General features: G+C 43.7%; 2 protein-coding genes across 2 annotated transcripts in view; one reads left to right on the top strand and one right to left on the bottom strand.

Moving 5' to 3' along the window:
- Nucleotide 1: 1 nt before the first annotated feature.
- Nucleotides 2–11290, bottom strand: foxn4 (forkhead box N4). Its single transcript, XM_012815902.3, has 10 exons — nt 10406–11290; nt 9538–9631; nt 4188–4354; nt 3860–3951; nt 3552–3662; nt 3213–3337; nt 2899–2995; nt 2568–2775; nt 1434–1814; nt 2–1082 (listed from the first exon to the last, which is right to left on the bottom strand). Exons 2-10 carry the CDS (start codon nt 9609–9611, stop codon nt 829–831), a joined length of 1509 nt encoding a protein of 502 aa, XP_012671356.1. The 5' UTR covers nt 9612–9631; nt 10406–11290; the 3' UTR covers nt 2–828.
- Nucleotides 11291–13228: 1938 nt separating this feature from the next.
- The window catches only part of LOC105889915 (unconventional myosin-Ih), a 17551-nt gene continuing 11908 nt past the window's right edge, over nt 13229–18871 (top strand). The window contains exons 1-3 of the mRNA XM_031571185.1: nt 13229–13247; nt 14557–14570; nt 18836–18871. The exon at nt 18836–18871 is cut by the window's right edge and continues 105 nt beyond it. Of these exons, the coding sequence (XP_031427045.1) occupies nt 13229–13247; nt 14557–14570; nt 18836–18871 (69 nt within the window). The remainder of the gene's footprint in view (nt 13248–14556; nt 14571–18835) is intronic.

Here is an 18871-nt window from a genome sequence, read left to right as displayed (position 1 = left end):
AGTTACACAGAAATGCTCTGCAATGTTCTTGCTTCAACTGGAACAGCCGAATCACAGCGGAAAACATGGATTCTACATGGATTCACTTTTCAAAATCGAGTTTGTATGCCTTGGAAACATTGGCACATGTCTGTGTTTTGGCTTCACTGCATAAGAACTTGTCACATTTTAATCACTACCAGCAGGGTCTTGCAAAATGCAGTATTTATATACAAAAATCAGAATCAGCGTATTTCTTCCATTCATAAATATAAATAAACACAAAAAAAGACACACAATACCGTTACACCGCCTATCACGGTTCAACAGACAAAAAGACACACCGCTATCATAACAACACTAACCGAAGGGTCTGGTGAGGACTTCACAATACTAGTAGAAAATGGGTCAAAGGAGAAAAAGTGACTTTTGAACTCCACTATATACATGGTGGCACATTTTTTTTTGTTTGTTTTGTTATTATTATGAGCCCCGTACTTCCTTTGTGATGACTATAAATGTGGAAAAGGTTGTCCTTTTATAAGTCATCGGAAGCAGTCCCTTTTAAAATCCTTGATACCGTCTCTTGTGTTTCATTGATAAGTTCACATTCAGGGAGAGTAAATGTCAGGGGCCGTGAGTTGCCATCCTGACACAAAGGAGCTCAGAAAGACACTTCAAGTGTTTTGGAGCACAAGAAATACATTTTACACACAGGTCTTTGAAGATCATTATCCTCCCTTAATTTGGTGTCAGAAGTGGGATCTACGTCAGGGGAGGTTGTTTTTATCCATAGTCTTTCCAATATATGCATCCTTTTTGGTGATGTGTGGCCTGGTTGTCAGTGTGTTAAAGCAGGATGATAGGTTTGGTGCCCCCCTGCGAGCCCATGTACTGGGAGGAGAGGGCATCCATGGAGCTGACGGATGTGTAGACCCCTGTCAGCTGGAGGTCGGGGTACTGCAGGGCGGGAGAGCTGGAGGAGGCCGGGGGCATGTTGCTGGTGTCCAGGTCACAGTCAGACAGACGCAGGGGAGAGTTGCTGAAGGTTCCCAGTGAATCCAGGTTAAAGCTATCATCCTTCATCTCCTCCCACAAGTTACCTGCAAGTAACGAAGTGCGTGAATATACAGTTCCGACTTTATACATGAAGAACCTGGAATCGAAGGTTCTATATTGCGTTTTACAACTTTCTCAAAGTAAACTTGACACATGCCACAGCATACCATGACCTGAATGTGTTAACATTATTTTCATTAGAATATATTTTAATATTACCTAAATAATAAAGTGTGCGATTGCATTAACTCTAATAAAGTTACTGACCTCTAGTTCCAAAATCTAAATGTTGTGATTCATATATAAATAGAAATACATATACATACTGTATATTTATAACATATATAAATGAAAGAAACAATTGCTTTGTGGGTTTCACTAGGTGGTGTGCTCACCTTGTAATGCAAAGTCCATGATGCTGGGGTCCAGAGCATCCACCTCATTATTGAGGTCTCCGGCGTGGAGGGTGTAGTAATCATGGTGTGCCCTGGCCTGGTGCTGCTGTGGATGGGGGCTGTGCGAGAGGTCTGGCACCGTGTGCAGGGGGGGCGTCTGAGCCGGGGCCGGCGAGATGGAGCCCAGCCTGGACTGGCAATGCAGCTGCAGCTGCAGGTGGTGTTGCTGGTGGAGGGGGTGGCACTGCAGGGCGAGGGTGGCCATCGCCTGCGGCTGCACGGGGATGGTGGGACCGGACACCGGCAGCCGGGTCATCCCCGGCTCCATATTCTTCCGTTTGCAGCTCTCCGGCCGGTCTGTGATCAGCTTGTCCAGCTCGTCTAATGGAGGCAAGGTACAAGAAACAAAGAGGTTAGACGTATTCATCCTTGTCACAGGCTCTGCAAGCTTAACCCTGAGGAGACTGTCTATTAAATCCATCTTTACATTGATCAATGCACTTGTGACTACATACTGATGCAAGTGCCACTTAAGCTTAAGCTGAAGTCAAATTAACTGCTTGGAGATCAGTTGACTTATAACCAATGCAATAACCTCAGCTGCAACGCATTCACTTTTCACCTGTAATACAACCTACTACAGTGATATTTTATAGCTCAACTGGTGGAGCACAGGATCAAGCAGAGCCTGAGGCACGGGGTCAGTTTCCAGAGAGAATGCTGATGTGTCCCTTGGCTGACCCATGTGGTACTTTTGCAGAAAACGATCGGGGAAACAGGGATCATCTTTCCCAAAAGACTACTATATCTAAGATAGTGATCATGTGTGTGATAAACTTAAACTGAGCCTCTCTTGATCCGTTTCCTGAAACAGCAAAGCGAGTGAGGACTGTCTGCAGAAGCCCACGGATTGGCCATGCTGCAGCAGACAACAGGCAGAAACAGTAGCTATTTTTGTCTGTTAAAATGGATCTGCTCTTGATCATTTAAAGTCTGTCTTGGGGGCCCATTGGTAGTTTAATGACCCATGGCTCAGAAGGGTGAGATAGTTCCCGGGAGCACACACACATACACACACACACACACACACACACACACACACACACACACACACACACACACACACACACACACCTGGGTTGGCCATGCTTCGGCGGATTGCGGGCAAGTCCTTGCGTTTCCACTTCTGCATCTCCTCCTCCATCTTGTCGATCTTGGCCGGGTTAAGGGCCCACAGGCAGCCTTTTCGCGAGGAGCCGCTCAGCTTGTTCTCCACCTTCTCGAAGCACTTGTTCAGGGACAGGTTGTGCCGCACGGAGTTCTTCCAGCCATCAGGAGCAGTCTAAATGAGAGAAAAAGAAAGGCAATGTAAGAAAACTTAAAAAATAATAATTATGATATGTGTGTGAATGTAGATATAAACGACACAAGTGAAAACAAGTAAACAGTGTGGCGATGTGCTAACCTTGAAGTAAGGGAAGTGCTCCTTCATGAAGTTATAGATCTCACTGACTGGTAGACTTCCCGTCTTACTGTTTTTCAGTGCCATGGCAATAAGACAGCTGGAGAAGGCAAGAGCAGATAACAGTATTGTTATCTATAGTAGCGTATGTCTATTCTCAAATGTGACCACTTCTCAGGACAACCAGACAAAGAACCAAAAGAAATAATTAATTCCAAGGGAATTAACATGGAGTTGGTTGAGAAAAAAAAAGACAATGGCCTATTTATGTAGTTATTTCTCAAATGCACGTAGCACTCCCTGTTCAGGGCCTTTACCTGTATGAGTAGATAGGCTTGGGGAAGGACTTTGGATGCAGGTCCTGGTTGTTGTGTGGAGCTATGCGAGGCTGAGAGAACAGCGTCTGACTATTGTAGCTGCCATACAGCCCGACAGGAGAACACTATGGATGGATGAAAAGAAAGTTAGATGTATTATCAGCAGCTGCTGACATTACAGCAATAGCTGTAGGTGGCCTATTCTCTATAGGCCAACAAGGGATGAAGGGTTGGAATTATATATTATATTATATAATACATATAATTATGTGTATGATACAGGTGTATGATAACTGCACATGCATAATACACAATTCCATATATGGATGTGAGTGTTACCTGCTGGCCTGCCTGGGCGAGGGCGAGCACCTGCTGGGTGGAGGGTGGGTAGACGGACGCAGGGCAGGGGAACCCAGGAGAGAGCTGCCCATTCAGAGGGTACTGCGTCATCTACAGAGACAGAGCAGAACACACTTAAGAGGAGGGAAACAATTCAGCTTTGGAATGATGATGCAGCTTTTGAAGATACTACGCCTGCCAGAGCTCACAGCAAACTGGTTTTCTCTCTTTCCTTAATAAAAACATGCCGATTGGTGAGTCCTTGGGTGACTGTTTGTGTGGTGCTCAGTGCTGAAAAAAAGACTTACGTTGTTCATTCCCAAAGGACTGTGCTGCATGTTGCTCTGCAGGTGGATCATGGAGTTTGGGACCCCAACCAACGTCATGCTGTTCATCTGAGCTGTGGGTACAAAGGCACCCCATACACAAAGACTGTTAATGAACCTGAATGTGACCCAGCAGAGCCATTCAATGCAGTGCCTGATTGTAGAATTATTTGATTTCACTTATCAATTTAGATGATTTTCACAGTGAATACACCTAGAGTCAATCTGACTTCAACAACAACAGATTATATAACTACAAGCAGAGATGAAGGGAACATAAAGTTAATAATAACAGTAGTCTCCGACTCACCTGCCTGCTGGTCCAGCAGAGTAACCTGGGATGAGCTGTTGTAGTCCGGCCGGCTGGCTCCAACCTGCTGCAGACGGGGCACGTCCACAGACGTCAGCCACGACAGGGACTGCAGGTCACCTGGGAGGTCCTCTTTGTTCAGCTGAGAGGGGTCTGTGGTGAGTAACCTGGGAGAGGAGGGGGCACATATTTACCACTCTCATTCTACCTCTCACATCCAGGTCACATACAGTTAGTACAACTTCTGGTCTTAGTAAAAGAGATTCATTTAACATCCTTTGTTAGCAGTTTCAGGAAGCTAGATTTCTACGTAACCATATTTTTTATGTTAAAAGAGGTTTGTGAATCGTGGAATGTTCATAGTCTTCATTGACACAGGATTAGTATTAAACATAGAAAAATAAACAAGACAAAGACAAAAGACAACTGCCTCAGATATGATAGCATCTGGAAAGAAACATTGCCATCATGGAAATGCTAAAAAATAACCTAATAGTAATAAATAAATAATACAAATAAAAATGTAAACAGTATATGTTGCAGTTCTGGTGCTGAGGCCTGTTTTTGTTAACAATGCAAACTGGAGAGCATTAAATGATTTCTCAGTGTCCTTGCTGAATAATGACATGGTACATCAGCACATCCCAGGCTGCATACAGTAACGGACCTCATTACACTGGCTATGGTGTATTCACAATAACACATGCGATATCACACTTGATAGGCTCTTTTATCCATCCAGTTAAACCCAAACATGTGACTGTTGAACAACATAATTAGTTAAAAGGGCTGTAACACCATGTTGGGACCACTGAGCGAATGCGATCACAGAAACTAAAAGTGTGAGCTCTGAACAAATGTTAGGGTAAAAGTAAAGGGTAAGCATGAAGGGGTGCTACAAATAAGGAGCTGAAAGGCTGCCAAGGCTGTTGAGGAAATTATGAAGCATTCATAAAAAAGGCACTCAGGGGTTAAGTTTAGGTCCAAGGTGGGGGTCAGGCAAGGGGCAAGCACACACATTAGGGTAAGAGGTCAAGCGGCTACAGCCGGGGTACCTCTCAGCTAAGATCTACATGGAAGTCATTACAGCAGTGAAATGAGTCTGCTTTGGCACTGAGGGGTTACCATAAAGTGAATGGACTAGTAACACTCGCAAAATTTGAGTGGGCAGGAGAGAACACAAGATGGGGGTTAGTGGCGCCATGAAAGCCGGTGCAGCTCCGTTTTCAGTCGTGGTCAAACTGTGCACCAAGGACTGGGGCTGCCACAGAGAGCTACGGAGCCAGTGGAGCAAGGGTGAGGTGTGCTGCACGCTTCAGTAGGTGCGACCTCATCTGACCTCATCTCTCTGACAACATTCTACACACACACACACACACACACGTCTACACACACGTCTACATGGAACGGGACATTGCTGCGATGTGGCCAGTCAAGACCAAAGACCGCAGGTTCCTTGGTGGAACATTCGTGGTTGCGATGGTGGTAAGCTGAGCTGAACAGGGACGCTGCGTTTGAATTAAAGCACAGATGAGAGTGGGAGTGATGGCTTATGGGGGAGACGAGCAGATGGAGGGGCAGGGAAGGTGTGGCTGTTCTCTAACGGATGACTTGATAGGCGCAGGAAGGAAGAATGACAGTGCTACAACAAGACAACCATCATTACTAAAAAAAAAAAAAGAGAGATTCATTCTGCGCTGCTTTAAAAACAATCTCTATGGCAAATGGTGCAGTATTGATCTAAAAGCCGCGTACTGGAGAGGTAGAGAAGGTGTATGAAGTAAAGCCTCATACTTTTCCAGCTCTACCAAATGCCTCTTTACTCTCTCAAATGAACATATTCTCTGTGAACTCATCTCAGCAAAACCCTTTTCTAAAACAACCATGCATGGTGGAGAACACCATTTTGTTTTAACAGCTCTAGGTTGCACGCTCCTAACCGGGAGCGAGACCCTCCGTCTGTGTAACAGCTCTTGTCACACACACCTGTTTCTGGGGGGGAAAAACCCTCTCTTCAACAGCTCTTATGCCACACTCAGCTCTTGGTGAAATCCCTTGTTGAGACACAGAAGTATGAGACAGCATTTCACAGTAGTTCTAATCTACTTCAGGCTGAGGATTTTATGACATCATGTTGAATTTTGAAAAGTGCAAACAGATGGAAGAGAAATACGGAGAGAAAGCGCACAATCGCCTTTCGGCTTATTCTCAGCAAGCATGTTGTAAGAGCTTTGGTTGCACAGAGAGAGCCACTCACACTGGAGAGACATCTATAATCCATCTATTTAGTTATCATCCAGGCCTATTACACAGTGAAAACAAAAGGGATAATCAGATTCGATTAAGCCTCTCATCTGAAGGTTTTAGTCCTCAGTGAGCAACCACTACCCCGTCCACGCACACATTTTTGAAAAGGTTTCCTCAAACGTGAAAAAATCTCTCTTTTTTATTATTCTGCGCTGTTTCTGTTTTACACTGGATGAGGGGAAGAAAAGATTCAAACTTTCACATGAGCAGAGTCAGAGGAAGAAAGCAGAGTCCTCTTCAACTCCCCTCCTTTTTTCCTTGCACTTGTTCACTCACAGCTAAAGACAAGTTCAGTCATTGGGGTCGCTATGACAACACTCACTTTTCAGTTATTTTGTTGGTCTGGACACTGTAGACACCCCCACCCCCACCAACCCCAACACCACCACCCCCATCTAAACTACACACACACACACACACACACACACACACACACACACACACACACACACACACACACACAGACATGCTCCCCCTCTTCAACCAAATCAGGTGACCACAGACCCCCTCGTACCATTGGCTGAATCGTACGTAAACAACGCCGGAGGCCATTTGAACCATGGGGCTGTGGCACACGTTGTGTGTAACAGTTGGCCTTGTCTATTGAAAAATGATCACCTATTGTGTCCCAAACGACAAATCTGTCCAGTGGCACGTGGCCCTATTGTCTCCCCACCGCCCCCCTCCCTCCCAGACCCGTCCTTGATTGTCTCCACCGTTTTTTTGTTTTTTTTTAACCAACCCACTTGCATTAATCTGCTGGAATGACAGGCCCCACAGACCAGCCGCAAATAGGATGCCATCTGTTTGCCTGTCCCTTTCCATCCAGCCAGCCGCTGCCCTTATATCCCCACCCCCAACCTCTCCCAGGAGAGACGGGGGGATGGATGGATGGATAGGCTGGAGTGGGTGACAGGGATGTGGAGTGTTGGGGGGGATGGGTTCACCCTGGTTAGTCAGAAAAGCGGTCAGTGGGCCTTGAGAACACAGGCTTTTTTTTTTTGGGGGGGGGGGTAGTTGTCTGAGGAGGGTTAGTCATGGTGGCTCAGGGAGGAGAAGGTCTCATGAATAATCCAGACACACCCGTTTGAGTGAAATCAGACTCAGGCAGCATTACCTGCACACCACACTCTTGCTTTGAAGTGCCCTGTGCTACCCCCTCAACTTCTCTACAAACTGCACCTCACTAAAGGACAAAGACACCAACCATTTCAACACCAGCTGTCATACGCGGCTATCTTTACAGGTGTCAGTATCATCAAGCAGCCAAAGGTTTCAAATACGAAAGAATGCTTCAACAACATCTATGACAAGCAGTGGCCAAATTTTCATCGTAAACCAAATTAAATCACTGTAACAAAGCACGCAATAAGCCAAAATACTACTGTAAAAATATAAACATGCTTTTATGTGAGTAGCAAAGCATAAGCTATTTCATATTTTATTTGGAGCCTTGCTACCTCAAAAGCTCTTATCTGCAAATAGTGCCTGAAACCTGGATAACGCTCCTTTACACCATCGGCTCACATCATAGCTCTGCTTAAACATATAAAAAGACGTGGTCTCATCTGGGGAGAAATCTATTTCATATGAAATATTTGGGGCTTTGCTGTGTATTTGAGTGGCTGAGACACTGCCAAGAAACTTCAGTAGATGCAATGTTTAAAAAAAAAAATGTTAGTTTCTGTCATAATTTCTTTCCCTTTGCTTCTGTTGTTTTGGTTTAAATTGATCTCAAACTGAAATTAAACAAATAAAGTTGTGTTAACTGTATTAAAACTAAACCTAATTGTAAGAAGATAATTACACATAATTATTTTCCCTGAAACAAAATGTGAGGCAATGAATTATGGAAACAATTCACTTCTAATTAATCTTAGAATACATGGATTAGCCTAATATTAGTCAGTGTAAAATTATTTAAATGATTAAAAATGAAGGTTTGGAGGATCTTGGAGGAAACTTTTTAACATGCAAAGGAAGAACAACTTACCCCCTATGACCTCATTCCCTATTATATGTGCTTATATTTCCCTATTATATTATATTTGTATTACTGAATCCAAACTGTTCCATAATCAGTTGTCAATAAAACATTAAGGGGTGCTCTGTCTCATCTCTTCATGATTATGGCTAACATGTGCTATCATCATTAATCCAGAAGGGATAGTAGATTTACAAGGGGGATGGTTTTCGTCCATATTTTTTCCAGGAGGGATGGTATCCCCCTACATCCCCCCACAACTCAAGCCCTGCCCATAAACCTTAATGGTAGACAGTATTGTAATTATTGTAAAAATCTGAATATTTCATGAGAAAAGTTTTCAAACATTTCACACTTTTCATTTCAAACATTCATGGTACACTAGCTAGCCTATGTAGCCTGGGGTGTGTGGCTTACTCATTAGAATCCAATTAGACATGGGGGGCAAACATATATTTTACTTGTTCAACGAGGCAAAACATGGTCCCGCTCTGGACATCTTCAGAAAGAAGGCTGCGGGTGAGCAAAATTTCACCCTCCACCCCTCCCGTCTTCATCGTAATTGGGAGCCATTGGCTCTCCGCAGTGACCCCGGAACCCCCCACTCCCCCAAACCCGCCTGGGCAAAGGGCTCAGCCGCTGTCTGCGCCGACAGCGGCCGTGTAAACAGAGCTGATGAGGTCTGACAGATCCATTCAAACCCCCAAATGATGTATTCTCAAGGATTCTGTTATTCAGTCCTTTTGTCCGCTAATAACTATTAATGTACCCTAATACTTGTTGATAGTTTTTAGGACTATGCAATACCGCTTGACAACAGCCTGTTTTGCAACTAACTAACTAACTAACTAAATAAATAAATAAATAAATAAATAAATAAAATGTTGGCTATTACGGTCAGCTAAATCATTTCAAAATCGAATGTCACAGATCCCATAATAAAAATGTCCGATCAGATCATAACCCTATCGACAGGATATCGCCTGAAACATTTTTAGCATTCGATAATAGGTCTGGTTCATATGCAGCCATGCATGTATAAAAAATAAGGTGTCGTACCTGAAGTCTTGCGGGGAAGCGTGCTGACTTTCCATAACCCCAGGCAATCTGGTTGTGATTCCACTTTCTATCATCTTATGGGATGCAAGACAACCTGTAATGTTTATCAGAAACAAGATCACTTTAATAAATACATCAATTGAATAAAGGGAAAAAAGTACAAACAATACGTATGGTGCTTATTTGCCCTATACTTATTGAACTATGGCTAATACTAATATTAACATTTTAATATATATATATTTTTTAAACCAGGCTAATATAAGATTAAGAATACGATTCCACTGAAAGCTAACAACATAGGCCTATCAAGTGGGCCAACGTTAACGTTATAACATCACATCACACAATGAAGTAACAAGTGTCTGCTTGCAATACAAAAGGTAAAGGCTTTATTTAACGGTGGTGGACATCCCATGTACAAAGAGACTTAAAAGGTTTACATCTAATTAGCCAACCGTAATCTAGCAAAATTCATAAAAGGTAGCAAAATGTTTAGGCAATGTAACCTATCTTATCTGGTACTAGTAAGGACACACAAACATGCTATCTTCGTATACATTCTGTATAAAGCCTGTAGCCTACAATGTATCAAATAATTAACCAGCAATGTTACAAAATAAGTCCGTGCGTTAACGTTACATTGTAGTTTCTGAACGGTCAATGCAGTTAGCAAATAAACCTGTTTTAACATGGTTAGAGCAATTCATCCTAACATTGTCATGAAGGCTGTTTAGCTGAATCACGTTTGCTCATCACTGTCGAACAGCTCATCAGAAATCATGAAATGATGAAAATGAAAATCTACAAAATAGGCTACAAAATATGATAAAAAAAAGTACATTGGTGAAGTAAATGAAAAACTCACCTCTTTTGATTGTGGTCTAGATCTATGGTAGCCAATATCCCAGTAAGTTACAGTATTGATGCACTTGTCTCTCGAAACCGTTTTTAAATTTCCCTCTCTGACACTGTCCCCCAGGCTGTCATGCGCAGTCTTTGAATGGAGTTCGAAATACTTCAGGGGGTTGGATCTCAATGACAGCTGCTGCCACTGTAATAACGACGGGTGTAACGCCCACCGAGAGAGAGAGGAAACGTATAAACCTGAACATGTTATTTTTCCCCCGAGTTGTGATAAAAAAAAAAAAGTAGGCTACCTAGGCAGCAAGTTAGAGATGTTGACATGGTTGTTATTTAAAACATGCAACTGATTACAGTTCGTGAAAGTAAAGAAGATGAAAACATTCAAAAGCAATGCGTTATAATTTCCTTAGCAATCATTTGCAAATTGTTTGGGCTATCATTTTAAACTTACCCTTGTAAATGTTCTCATTCCGTTTTGTGGACTACAGAGTTACTGCCGATCTGAAACCCCCTGCACTATGCCTAATTTGGCATCAACAAAGTAGTTTAAATCAAATTTTAAGGCTTAATATTTGTTTGCAATCTCATCTGTTATAATTCAGGCTTCATGATGAATCCCATCCTATTTCTGCGACTATTCATAGTATCGGTGCACACCAGGCAGCGGTCACCGTTTTGTGTTGCTTGTGAATAAGTTGAAAACTGTTTGGGTCAAATATTAGAGCGCCACTACTCCCGCTCCCACAGGCGCTCAGCAGCGGGAAAGGCAGAGAAAGAAGCGCGCATCAAGTGCACCGTGAGGACGACAGTCTTGGCTATAAATAGGCTACTTCAGCCAGGATATTTTTGTTTTAGTTTACTAAATCAGCATTCAATTGTGGAAATGAGTAATACAGTCTAAATAATCGCCCTTCTTCCGTATGCACGTTTGTTAAAAAAAAGGTCTCAGATAAGGCTACTAATTGGGATCTATTTTCAGTTTGAAATTTATTTTCGTGAGTAAGCTACAAACTTAACACATCGATTAATAGGCCTTGAACGAAATAGATTTGGATGAAGTCTTTTAGTCACCCTATATTTATGAGATGAGATGAGATGCTGACAGCAGAAAAACCACATGGGACACCACAGATGGTAAATCGCAGTGTCACAATAGGCTCAATCAATGCCTATTTCCAACGGCCGAAAACCTGTCTAGAAACCAAGAACATGCACCAGGTCCTAGAGCCTATTTGTTCTTAACTTAGGATTTTTAAAAAACTATTACAATTTAATTTTCACCCACGTGATAAATATACATTTTGTGTATATACGTCACAATCTTATTTTTGCCTATTATAGTTAATATGTATGTGTTGACTCCTTGTCTTATTATTCTTTGGGAAATGCATATCTATAGAGAGGAGATGGATATAAGAGTCTGTAGCAGTGTGGCATTTGTTGCTTGTGTACAGAGTACTCTCATACACACCTCTATCCTCTCTCTCTTTCTCTCTCTCTCTGTGCATTTTCAGATTAATCAATCTGACGCTAATGGTCCCTGTGCATGTCAGAACACGCAACTACAGCCTTTAATACATATAGCGTGTAAGCACTCCTGCAATGGCATTTTTCTTCTCAAATGGTCTATGCCATAAAGGATTTGTGGCTGATATGCAATGGGAACGAGTTTAGCCAAAGTAGCAACCACAATGTGGTGGGGAGGTTATCTCAAACTCACTCTCTCCTCCTGTCAGTTGTCTCCTCTGAAGGACAAGTGACCCGGTGTAACCTTTTGGTCAGAGGAAGGAAATTGCCCCTCATCTGTGGATGGTCAGGGTAGTATTTGTGAGGAGAGGTAATCGAAAGTGTCTACTCTGATGAGGATCTCACCGACTGGGTCAAAGGATATTTGACTGGAAGGTAGTTTGTGGCATGCTTTGTCAAAAGGTTAATCAGGTTCCTAATTATTGGTGCTGTGCCCAGTGCACAGTTGCGCCATTTTTCATAGGTGGGGTTTGTACATTGTAGATGGAACTTCACTAACACTCATCCATGCACACACACAAACACACACACAGACACTCACTCACTCACACACACACACACACACACACATACACACACACACACACACACACACACACACACATACATACACACACACACACACACTCACACACACACACACACGCACACACGCACACATGCACACACGCACACATACACACACACACACGCACAGACACTCACACACACACACACACACACACACACACACACACACACACACACGCACACACACACACACACACACACACACACACATACACATACACATACACATACACACATACACACACACAGTGAGGACATAATCTGTTCTAGACCAAGGGAAGTTCCTCCCCAATCGGTTACAGAGTTTCAGATCATGTTGTGTAGATTTCTGAAGTGAGGTGTGCTTCAGAGAAAACGCCTCTAGCCATGACCCTGAAGTCAAAGGCTGATTGAGGTTGTCAGCATAAGGCCCCCATCATTAATCTATAAAAACAGCACAGGGTTTAGAAGAAAGGGGTGAAGTGTTTTCATGTGAGCATACAAGAAAAAGAAAAAGAGAGAGAGAAGGGGAGGGGGTGAGGAAAAGGGAGGGAGAGGGAGGCGGGTAAGGGGAAGGGTGAGGAGAGAAAGAGAGAGAGAGGGAGGGAGAAAAAAGGGAGGGAGAGAGAGGGAGAAAAAAGGGAGGGAGACGGGTAAGGGGAAGGGTGAGGAGAGAAAGAGAGAGGGACCTGGTGGGAACGCGTTATTATCACCCCCTTTTCCCCAGCAGGGCCCCTCTAATGGGAAAATGGGGCGCTTTGACTCCTGTGAGATGGGATTTGTCGGCTCTTGTGCTGAACTTGGGCCCAGTGGGTAGCACAAAGCTTGTTAAGTCTGGACAAGCATTACAGGAGAAGGGAGGTGCGGTATACACATAGAGTTATGTTTGCTGGGGGTTGGGGTAGAGGGGGAGAGGGAGTCCATGGATCCCCGGCAACAGTGGAAAAACCTTCGGGGACTAATCTGGAGCCTGTCCTCATGTGTGCGCAGGCTCCTGTATTGTGTGTGACGTTTGGTGTTGTGCTTTTAAGCATGATGGCACTGTATTCACTATTCATCGGCGTGAGAATTAACGTTTGAAAAACAAAAAAACTAATGACAGGGATGAATCGTCCTTTAAAGCTCCTGGAAGGAGGAGTGTGAGGGTAGAGAGAAACTCTATCCATTCCTCAGGGCTTTTCATGCCTTTGGGCTGGGGGAAAGAGACACCCTCGCTTCGTGTCTGTTTGCAGCTCGAGGGAATCAGCTGCGTCTCTCATAGAGGAACACAGTATTCAATATGGGTGCTGGCTTTGCTAAAGTACACATCTTTATTCCTTACTGCTAAGGAGACAACATTTTTTCATTCAGTCATATATTTGTTTTTGAGTAAACAATGGCATAACTTCGTAATAATGAATACAATTTATATTACAGAATCCCATGCTATCATGTCTGACTGCAGTACAGTTTGTCGTTCTACTAGATTGATTCATTTAAACATCTTACTGTAACTGTGATATTTCAACATTTTTGGAAGAATGGAAAACCAAGAAATATATTGCAGCATTTCATACAAAGGAAGCTGAGAAATGTATAGTTTCTTAGAACCAATTGCAACGTTTTTTTTTTATTACTTGATTTCAGTTGCATGACGGTGAGTGCTTGGGAACCACATATTTCAGTTTTGTGTGTTTTCCTTGGCGCACTGAATGACAGTGTGGATCCATGCAGTGTGAGGATCACTTACTGCCTGAATGCACCCAGCCAGTTGGGAAAAGCATCAAGAGGACATGTCTTAAAGGGCCGATGCCAACCTGGCATCAAGTGACCAGGCTTCCCCAAACTAAATCACACACCATGGTGCCCAGCACATTGTCATTGTGCGAATGCTCTGAATCACTGAGCAGCTCTTGATTAGTCTGTAATGTAATTGTCTAATCAAAGATCAGCAAGAGGAAAGCAGGTTACACTGCTGGCCACCGTGTCAAGGTTGAGGTGTGTGTATGTGTGTGTGTGTGTGTGTGTGTGTGGGTGATTGATAGACGGGTTTCAGTGGATTGTGTTTCTATATCTTTGTGTTACACCTACTTGCAGTACTAGCCGCCCAGGTAAGTCCTGAATAAGATCTTTCCACGCAACCCCCCTCCCCCGCTCTGACCACCCCATGAATGATTGAGTACCCAGCTCGCGAACGCCGAGAATGAGTTACTCCACCGGAGGACCGGCACCACAGGTGGACTGCACAGGTGCCACACAGGTGAACGGACCGGCCTCTTATGGTGGAGGGAGCTGAACAGAGTGGCAAAGATCCACTGAAGTGACGCTCAGGAGTTGAAGCGAGGCGTTCATCTTCCACGGGACCCTAAATGAACAAGCAACCATCTGGAGAGATTTCAGCGATGTGACTCTGAGTAGGATACCTGTCTGAGAAAAGCGGAATCTACTGCCTTTCCCGGAATTCTTCAATTTACCTCAGATTCTTGCTGAAGGATCAGCAAGATGCAGGTATGGTGCTGGCGCGAGTGGACACTTTATGTTCATGCTCAAACAAATGCAACCGACAATCTTATGCTCCTTGCCATGATTTTCTTATAGTGTGTATCTGATTCTTGAGACATCAATTCATGGACAATTAATACCGGATGGTTTAGTGTCTAAAAACAAAGCAGTTCACACCTCAGTAGCATTCCTAATTTTGGTTCAAATATTACGTCTATAAATAGGCTTGACTTTCACTTTTCTTCACTTTTGTCTGCACAACCACAGCGGATGATCAACAGTTAACTCTTTTCACTTCGGCCCGTGCTTTGTAGGTGATGACCTGTTCAGGTGTTTTTTATTATAATATCCAGGCACACTGTAAAGACATGATGAGAATTGTGTCACTCTGGATGGCTGTGTCCCTGTGACCCATTTCCCCCCTGTTCCTCTAGCGTGTGTGTGTGCTTATGAGCGGGTGTAAGTGGATCCTGCAGGTTATGTGGAGAGATTGCCACTGGGGCCTCAATGGCACAGAGACAGACTCACTTCTCCTAGATGAGACAGATATGTTTCCCCCCTCGCTCCGGCTTAGGCTGGCGCTCTTGGTTTAGGCTTAGCTCCAGCTTCTATTGCTTCTCTCTCTCTCTTCTTCTTCTCTTCTTCTCTCTCTCTCTTTGTCTCTCTCGCTTCTCTCTCTCTCTCTTTCTCTCTCTCTCTCTCTCTCTTTTTGTCTCTCTCTCTCTCACTCTCTCCCACTACCCCCACCCCCCCCTGCTCACTTTATCTCAGTCTGACTTCTTTCTTAGATGAGGTCATACAAACTCAGGTGACACCCTAGCCTGCTCTGAAGGACCATCTCTTAATTAAAAAGCAATAAGGTGCAACACTGAGAAGGTGCGCTAATTTACTTGATTTGGCCGAAGGGGTAGGGGTGGGGGTTTCTGGGTTCGTGACAACAGTAACTGTTGTGCTGCTCATTTTAGGTCCTAAATCATTTGAAGTGGCACCCCAGGTAAATGTGGACAGAAGATGTCTTAACAACATATGGGAATATTATGAGTTGAATCTGTCTCTCAAGACAAATGACCAGAGGGATGATTTGCAGATACCTGCAGATACTCGAATAAAGTTATCAGTGTGCCAAAAGATATAGTATTTTAAGTTGATCTGCTTTAAAGAAATGAAATAACCACAAAATAAAGTACCCTCTGTCATGAAACCCAAAATGCCAAAGACTCTTCACTCTGCTGCAGTCGTGGATTGAAACACCCCGTGACGGATTGTGTAATTCATTGGGCAGTGTGAGCGCGCGAGGGGCTGATGAAAGTCTTCTGCCACTCTCGTGTGACCGGCCCTGTAAAACACACTCTCCCTCTCTTTGAACACTTTGGGGACGAGCACAATAGGCTTTGCCTGCCTTCATGATGTCTGCGCTGAATCTTCAGTTGTGCCACTGGGAGCCAGTGCCCTCCCCTGTCAGTGTGTACATTGTTCCAGACACATCGCCTTGAATGAGGCCTGTTCCCATCCCCGGAGGAGCAAGAGCTTGTAGGTGGGCGGAGGGGAGGGATTGGGGGGGGTTGGGGGGTGGCGGTGGGGGTTACGCTGCTTTTTAAGAAGCCTCTCACCACCATCACATACTGAGATTGGTTCTGACATCTGAAATGGGGCACTCTCAATGATATTGTTCACCTGCCTCTGTGGGTTAAAGTGTAGGGGGGAGACAGAGGGATGGAGGGAGAGGGGAGGGAGGGAGGGAGGGAGGGAGAGGACAGGGGGTCAGTGGAGGGGGGGGAGGGGAGGGTTTGCTGCTGTGGGTTGATGGAGGCATTATGTAAGGTAGAAGGGATGAGATTTTTTTAGCAGCTGACAGGTGTAAGAAAGTCTCTCTCCTCTCTCTCTCTCTCTCTCTCTCTTTCTTTCTTTCTTTCTTTCTTTCTTTCTTTCTTTCCTTTCCCTCTCTCTCTCTCCTCTGTTTGCCGTCCTCCTCCATCACTGCGCTTAGCTGCATGGGGAGAGCGTGTAAGAAAGCCCAGATCACCGCCCAACACTGCCGAAGAACAAGTCTCTATTGTCTGGCCGCAGGGCACACTAAATGAGTGTCACTGTGAGCAGTGGGGCATGGACCGTTACAGCACTATTTAGTCTGCGCTGTTGTCTCAAGAAGGCCCCAGATCTTCTCAGATGAGACAAATGCAGCCCCCCCGCCCCTCTCTCTTCTCCCTCCCCAATCCTTTACTCCCCCCTTAGCACTCACCCCGACCCCCTTCCAATCCAACCATGGTCAACCCCCTTCAGTCCAAATAGGCCAAATCTCCTCTATTGTGTTTAGACTGGCCAGTGTGAAATTCACTGTGACGTTAAATGTTTTGCAATGAATAATTACTGAAAGCATATGCAGAGAGAATATATGTAATGGAATGTAGACTGCATTTTAAAAGCACCCCTTTTTGTTCCTTTTCTTTGGAATTTACAGGACAAAAAAAAGAAAACTTTTTTTTTTTGAGGACTAATGAGGGTTATAGGGGGAGGAGGGAGGAAAGAGGTGGAGAACTTTGGAGCTTGAGTCAATTAGATTCAATGGATTATCTCTGGAGTTTTTTTTACATTTCAAGTTCATAATAAATTAGTTTCTGCCCTTCAAAGAAACACAAAGAAGATACAAATTCAAGAACTGGAAAAAAAAAGACTTTCACACGACCAGATTGAACCAGTTTTGCCAAAATATTTCACAGTCCGCTGTACTTTAAACGTACAACAGTTTTTTTTTGTCTGTCGATGTATCAAGCACCGCTCACAGAGCTCCCAGTTGCTCCACAAAGCACACGCATTGAAAAGTGGCTTTTTCCCACCAGAACCCTCTGTACTATCGTTGGAGAAACCTTTCTCCGCAGAAAGAGCAAGTAGAAAGCAGAAACAACAGTGCTACAATTTCATTTTATTTGTATTCAATTTTTATTTCATTGGATCCAAAAGTGACAGCATCCACAGATGGCTACTAGACCTGAATGTTGTCATGAATTAAACATTTACGGGTTTCTAAAGAAGAATCCTGAGCCTGTACCTGTCATTGAAACAATACTCACTTGATTGCACTTGCTCAACAGCACTTTAAGCTCTGCAATAAAAGTGGAAATACAGACAGCTTGCACAATTACTTTGGACTGTGGCTTGCCCCCATTAAGCTGAGCTATAACCACCTGTGTTTAACGCGCAGTGAGTGGAATGATATTTGATATGCTTACTAGGGCATATCACCAGTCACAAGTGGCTATTATTTAAACAAGCTCTTGGAAGCCGCTGAGTGTCAATCAAAAACGTGAGGAGGGCCTGCTCATTTAGGATGATATCCCCTTACAGGCCTGGTGTGAACAGAGAAAGCATGAACGATAATCCAGCACTTCTGTTCAACAGCAACAGGAGATTACGCCGCTGATTTGGTTGATCTTTGCTTAAATTTGCAAACTACCCTGAGGGAACACATAGAGCAAAATAATTAGAATTGAAAATGTCTTTGAGGAATGTATTGCACTGATGTAGGAGACTGAATGGAAATGTTCTGTGGCATTTTGATTTATTTATAAGGAGTTGACTGGTTTTAACCACATTTTAAAATAAAGCAGGATGATTTTATAAAATGGACTGAAACACAGTTTCCACCTTTCACTTTGTAAAATGTAGCCACAACAAGTACAGATATGTTCCGTGAATACTTTAGAACCCTGTAATGAGCAGAGCTGGCCAAAATAGGATGCACATGCACAAGAAAAAAAAATCTTGCACATTTCACTGGAATTAAAGTCTAAATGTTGTTTGTTGTTGTTGATTAAAGTTCTGGTACTTACCAGTGTTAAAGCTAAAAACATTGATCTTTTCCTATGATTGACCTCAGAACCGAAAGTTGGATCTGGAAGGAGCTTTGATTGCT

This window comes from Clupea harengus, chromosome 7 (genome assembly GCF_900700415.2).
Source record: "Clupea harengus chromosome 7, Ch_v2.0.2, whole genome shotgun sequence".
In the NCBI taxonomy this organism is placed as follows: Eukaryota; Metazoa; Chordata; class Actinopteri; order Clupeiformes; family Clupeidae; genus Clupea; species Clupea harengus.
This window is presented reverse-complemented; position numbering and strand designations above follow the sequence as displayed.

What these genes read in the sequence shown, in the direction of transcription:
- foxn4 (XM_012815902.3), bottom strand. Translation starts at nt 9,611, where the DNA reads ATGATAGAAAGTGGAATCACAACCAGATTGCCTGGGGTTATGGAAAGT. An exon ending in TCGCCCAGGCAGGCCAGCAG is followed by an intron (nt 3,338 to 3,551) that starts GTAACACTCACA and finishes ATCCATCCATAG; the next exon opens with TGTTCTCCTGTCGGGCTGTA. An exon ending in AAGCCTATCTACTCATACAG is followed by an intron (nt 2,996 to 3,212) that starts GTAAAGGCCCTG and finishes TGCCTTCTCCAG; the next exon opens with CTGTCTTATTGCCATGGCAC.